We start from the raw sequence: 6,208 nt of genomic DNA on the forward strand, positions 1-6,208 counted from the left end.
ATTGCTTCCCTTTTGAAGAGTAAAAGCTCTAGTTAATTGAATTATTAGAATGATTTTACATTATACACAGTAATATATATTGGATATACCTATATACTGACCTGTTTAGCACATATAATTACTCCCATGTGTACTCCCATATTTACTCGTATAATATAATATAATACTCCCATGCACTAGAGAGCAGTGTACACATCAAGATGGCAAAATATGTTCAAAACTTCAATTCCCACAAATCAGTGGGCGCGAGCGCCTTGGTCTCCATGACAGTCTTGTTATTGTTGTTCAGTAGATTATCATGGATGGATGAAGAAGTGGCTTCAGCTTTTTTCGCCACCAAACCTTTCCTAATAAATCAGTCGACGTTATGGTGGAATAATCAGATTTTCGTTTCATGTTCACGGACTCTTTACTCTCATCCACACAAGGTTTGACAGATCAGGTTCGGCCCAGCTCAGTGCTGGTTGCTACACATTTTCTCACAGCACAGCTGTGATCTGGTCCGTCTCTTAGTGAAGCATGAGAGAGCAGCGGTGGTGCAGCGGCCCGGTCCGGACACAGGAGGCTCGGAGTCGGATCACAGGCTTGATGGAGGAGATGCGCCTGTAACAGCTTCAGGAGGATGATTTCACGATACAGCCGCCGGCCTGTATCTAACAGCATAGAGATGTGCGTATAAATCACACAGACACGATCTCAAGCTGCCTACTTAGACAGCATTTTCGGTATCTTAGTTTTATAGGTAGCCAGCTCATAGGTTACCGTGGACTGGTGTTTAAGTATATCGGGTTTATTTGTTACTAAGTACAATGTGTAAACTGTCAAGCAATCCTTTACAAATCCTTGATTTTTTTCCAGATAGATAGAAATAGATAGATAGATAATCAGAACGATATTTGGTTTGATCCATAAATTGTCAGACAGATAAATAGTCAGATAGACAGATCTTTGATTTGATTCTTAGAAAGACAGGCCAATCAATTGACAGACAGACAGATAGATAGATAGATAGATAGATAGACACATAGATAGATAGATAGAAATAGTCAAATGATAGTCAGACAGATCGTTGTATGTATGTGTGTGTATATATATATATGTATGTAGATAGAAAGATCTTGGATGGATAGAAAGACAGATCTATAGATTGATTGATTGATCGATCATTATATAGATTTTAGAAGTTGCTCTGTCTTCATCCAATAAACGCTCTTCCTCTTTCTCTCTCTTTGCTGGTTTTGGTAGTCGTGGTTTGTCCCGCAGCTGTCTGGACCAGCATCCTCTTCCAGAAGAGGCAGATGATGATACTGTGCATCCGCCCAGACTCCTGCATGATCTTCAGGAGGACATGTCCTCATACAGCAGGTGAGTGCCAGGTACAATGTGTGTCTGTACAGGTATATATTAAAGGGGCAGGGTTTCATTACTGAGTATAATATGTGAATTCTTGCATAATATTTATTTTATAATATTCACTCTTTCCAATCTGACGTTTGAATTTATGAAATAATCACGCTCTCTCTCTTTCTAGGTCTGAGGAGTCCTCTGCATCATCCGTCAGATCAGGATGTCAGACACTCACCACAGATGACACAACTCAGTCTTGGTCTGGTATCCATAGTTACACGGGAACTGGCATCTCTACAGAGCACAGCTCTGTGTTCTCGTGGGGCTACGATGTGAGTGATGTCTTCTCGAATTCTAAGGGGCCGTTCACGCAAGATGCGTTCTTGTTTTTAGCTTTACACAGCGTGTTCAAAATGTGCTGCTGACTAGTTCAAATTCATCTCTTTTGACTTTTCCCTCTTTTTTTCTCTCTTTCCCCGGTAGGAATTTGATAAAGCCGCTTCCAGGCAGGTCCAGCAGATGTTTGAAGAGATTGAAGAACTGTTGTACGAGAGGAAGTGTGAAACACAGCTCAAAGGCCTGCAGGAAGAGTGTCAAGAGTGGGCTTCACGATTCCCTCATCTACAGTATGCACTCGCACACATGGACACACTCAGATCTGTGAACATCAGTGACGCCTTAATAGTCTCTGGTTAGGGCTGCAGGATTAATCATATTTTAATCACGATCATGATTTCTGCATCTCTTGATTAATTGCATATAATAATCTGCAATATTTGCCTGCTAGTTGTTTATTCGTATTTTCATTTGACATTTGAAGGTGCTATACAGTCCTTCACGGTGCTGTGTGTGCTAATGAATCTGCGAGGAAACCTTCTCAGTGACAGACTGTAATAAATCCAAACTTGAATCTCAACTGTACTGTTGGTGAATGGTGAAATTGCTGAAAAACAAAGTCTTTTTGTTGTTTTAAAGGGGTCATATGATGCGATTTCAAGTGTTCCTTTCTCTTTGGAGTGTTACAAGCTGATTGTGCATAGATAAGATCCCTGAAGTTGCAAAGACTAAAGTCTCAAAACCAAAGAAATATTCTTTAGCAAAGTTAAGAGACTGCCACGCCCCCCTAAAACGGCTCGTTCTTACACGCCCCCACATATCTACCTCATTATGTGGAAATATTAGCATAATGCCACCCAAATGTGCACGCAAAGATAGAAGGCATGGTTTCAGTAACGCAATTCTGATGAAATCTAAAAAGAAATTTCTCAAGTGAGAACAGTTGTGATTTAATAATTGCATCGATATCATAGCTCTGCATCGCTAAAAAAATATAATTCTGACTTGTAAAAAAAGGCTTAATATTGCCTGCCATTTGAAGATGCTGAGTTCAACAATATCAATAAAAATTTTGTTCAAATGAAAAATATGCTCATATGCTCCATTAATATCAAAGAACTTTACATAAACACAAGATCATAAGTAAATAAGCTTTTTTCATATAATCTTATGCTTGGATGTAGTAAAACACCCACAGATGTAGCAGAAAACACCTGGGTCATGCTTGCAATTTCTTCTGTCATTGACCATAATTCTAACCTTGAAATCAGGATTATGCGTGAAATAATCACTTCACAATCTTTCATGCATGTGACTCAAATGAAAAATATGCTCATATGCTCCATTAATATCAAAGAACTTTACATAAACACAAGATCATAAGTAAATAAGCTTTTTTCATATAATATTATGCTTGGATGTAGTAAAACACCCACAGATGTAGCAGAAAACACCTGGGTCATGCTTGCAATTTCTTCTGTCATTGACCATAATTCTAACCTTGAAATCAGGATTATGCGTGAAATAATCACTTCACAATCTTTCATGCATGTGAAAATCAGCTGAGAATTGAACAAATAGTTCTAACCTGGCAAAGAGGAAGATAGGAATCTTGTCTTTATGGCAGTTTTTCAGGTGGTTAAGGCATAATACAAGACTTCTTCAACTTAAAAATGGTTGTTGAAAGAAAAAATGCTTTCACGTGCTAGAGCAAAACAGGCTCTATTTCTAGAATTAGCACCCAAATACAGTATTGGATTTTTGAGCGAAATAATTGTGATTATAAGTTTCACTTTTATTGTGCAGTCCAGTCTCTGGTTATTAAACCTGTTTGGGGTATTTGTGTGTGACAGGATCCTTGGAACACAGCTGGTTTGTCCCACAGATGAAGGATTCCAGTGGTACGCTACACCAGCTCATGCGCCCATCCCCTCCAGTGGCGACCAGAGCAAAGAGAAAACTAATGAGTGAGTCATCTGCGGGTTTGTGGATTTGTGTGTATGAAATCATTAGTGTTTTATAAAGCCTATTTTTCATCACACTGTGTGTGTGTGGCAGGTTGTGTGTGCAGGGTCGGAGGGCAGTTTTGTGTCGGCCCTCTGCAGAGGTGACCCACCCTAGTGTCACGCCCTGTAGTAACCATGGAGACGATTTGCCCAGGGTAATCGAGGCCGAGGGGCTGATAGAAGAGTATCTTGCCTTCGACTGCAGGGACCTGTGAGTTTTGTGTGTGACAGATGGGAGTTAAACATAATTTATCTGGTATTTTTCTGTGATTTTTGTAGATGAATAATATGTGTGTTCATCTAGGGATGAGGAATGGGAACGTGAGTATGTGAACAGACGGCGGAGGCGGTGGCTGCCCCCTGTCTCGCCTTATCGCTGTCGTCGGGAGGCAGTGCTTGATCTGCTGTTTGATGACGTGTGGCGTGAACTCATTGGCTGGATGGAGGAGCTTGTACATAGGCATTGGGAGGGTTTTGTGTCAGGTAGGTTGAATTTTCAAATACTTGTATAAATGTGATAGTTATTTTGGTTTATGTTTAGCAAACTTAGAACTGGAATACTGGGACTACCGTTCAAAAGTTTGCTGTCTGTAAAATTTTTTAAAGGGATAGTTCACCCAAAAATGAAAATTACCCCATGATTTACTCACCCTCAAGCCATTCTAGGTGTATATGACTCTACTTTCAGACGAATACAATCAGAGTTATATTTAAAAATGTCCTGGCTCTTCCAAGCTTTATAATGGCAGTGAATGGGTGTTATTCAATCCAAGTCCAATAAACTGCACCAATCCATCATAAAAAAGTGCTCCACATGGCTCCTGGGGATTAATAAAGGCCTCCTGAAGCGAATTGATGCGTTTTTGTAAGATAATATCCATATTTAAAACTTTATAAACCGTAATCTCTAGCTTCCGCTAACTGTTGTACGCGTGACTGTGCAGACGTAGGTGTAGCGTAAGCTCCATTAAGAAGAGTAAATAATGGGGTGATTTTCATTTTTAGGTGAACTATCCCTTTAATGTTTTTGAAAGAAGTCTCTTATTCTCACAATGGCTGAGTTTAAAAATACAGTAAAAACAGTAATATTGTGGAATATTATTACAATTTAAAACAACTTTTTCCTATTTGAATATATTTTAAAAGTTATGTGAAATGCTTAAGGGAAGTTGCGGTACTGTATCCAAATCTATTTGGCTTTGTTATATAATGCATGCAATATTAATTGTGTTAACTTGGAATTTTTGTACTTTTAAAAATGTATTTGCCACGCTACAGTATAGGGCTGCACGATAAATCGAAATGGAATCGACATCGCGATTCGACAGAAGCTGCGATTGTCATACGTATCTTTCAGTGAACAACTTTTTCCTATTTGAATATATTTTAAAAGTTATTCTATTCCTGTAATGGCAAAGATTAATTTTCAGCAGCCAGTATTCCAGTCTTTAGCATCACATGATCCTTCAGAAATCATTCTGATATGCTGATTTCTTATTATTATCAATGTTGAAAATAGTTATGCTGCTTTATATTTTTTGTGGATATTGTATTATTAATATTTTTTTGTATATTTTGTCTGGATTCTTTGATGAACAGCATCTATTTGAAGTTTTTTGTAACAGTATAAAAGTCTTTATTCTGACTTTCGATCAATTTAATGCATCCTTGTTGAAAAAAAAAAGTAATTTCTTAAAATATATACTGACCCAAAACTTTTGAATGGTAGTGTATGTTTAGCAACATTGAAATAATATGAATGCAAATTTTAATCTGGTTATGGCAGTGAAGTTAATATGCTTACATAATCGAAATATTAACAGTCTGATTAATATGTTGCAATATTCTTGTGCATGAAACAATATATAGGAGATCATGCACATGATCAAGACATCACCCTGAAGGAGTTTATTTTGTGATAATGATCAACAGACTGTACATTGTACTGAAAGTTGTCATTTTAATTAGACAGCACACCAAATAATTTAAGAAATGAAATACTGTTTTGAGGTGAATTTATATTATGTGAGAGGAGACTCGCATAGAAAAATACAGTTTAGGGGTAATTATTCAAAACTATTTTGAAAGCAGCGTGTTGCGTTTGGCTGAATCAAGTATTTCAGAGAGCCATGTAATGAATAAGTGAAGAATAATCTCTCTGAACGTCTCTGTCCACCAGATGATGAGAAGAATACCGTGACCCTCAGCCCTGCCTGCCCTGATACTCAGAATCCTTTTCTGCTGCTGTCCAATGTCTCAACAGTGCTTCCTCCACTGTCACAGACCAGAACACAACAGCTCGCGGCCGGCTTGCAGGCCCAGGTTAGTCAACCACTTGTAGAACAGAAGGGTTCCTACTTTTCCTTGTGGCAGATGAATGCAACATTGATTTCATCTGAAATCCCATCTGATTTCAGATATCTGTAACCCTCCCTTCCCCTGCCATCTGCTTGATGATATCCTCCAAAATATTTAATTGACAGGATTCCCACGATCTTGGAAAAGTCATTGAGAATCTA

The 6,208-nt window shown here is 38.3% G+C and overlaps 1 protein-coding gene across 2 annotated transcripts in view; it reads left to right on the forward strand.

The window, feature by feature from the left end:
* Positions 1 to 254: 254 nt before the first annotated feature.
* LOC107582753 (protein FAM149B1-like) overlaps positions 255 to 6,208 on the forward strand; it is a 12,511-nt gene continuing 6,557 nt past the window's right edge. For both annotated transcript variants that reach the window (XM_016268734.1, XM_016268743.1), the window contains exons 1-8: positions 255 to 669; positions 1,246 to 1,365; positions 1,532 to 1,679; positions 1,831 to 1,973; positions 3,537 to 3,650; positions 3,742 to 3,900; positions 3,994 to 4,172; positions 5,869 to 6,011. In XM_016268734.1, coding sequence (XP_016124220.1) covers positions 623 to 669; positions 1,246 to 1,365; positions 1,532 to 1,679; positions 1,831 to 1,973; positions 3,537 to 3,650; positions 3,742 to 3,900; positions 3,994 to 4,172; positions 5,869 to 6,011 — 1,053 coding nt within the window. In that variant the 5' untranslated portion in view covers positions 255 to 622. The remainder of the gene's footprint in view (positions 670 to 1,245; positions 1,366 to 1,531; positions 1,680 to 1,830; positions 1,974 to 3,536; positions 3,651 to 3,741; positions 3,901 to 3,993; positions 4,173 to 5,868; positions 6,012 to 6,208) is intronic.

The sequence above is a fragment of the Sinocyclocheilus grahami genome, unplaced genomic scaffold, assembly GCF_001515645.1.
Source record: "Sinocyclocheilus grahami isolate Dianchi unplaced genomic scaffold, SAMN03320097.WGS_v1.1 scaffold4.1, whole genome shotgun sequence".
NCBI lineage: Eukaryota > Metazoa > Chordata > Actinopteri > Cypriniformes > Cyprinidae > Sinocyclocheilus > Sinocyclocheilus grahami.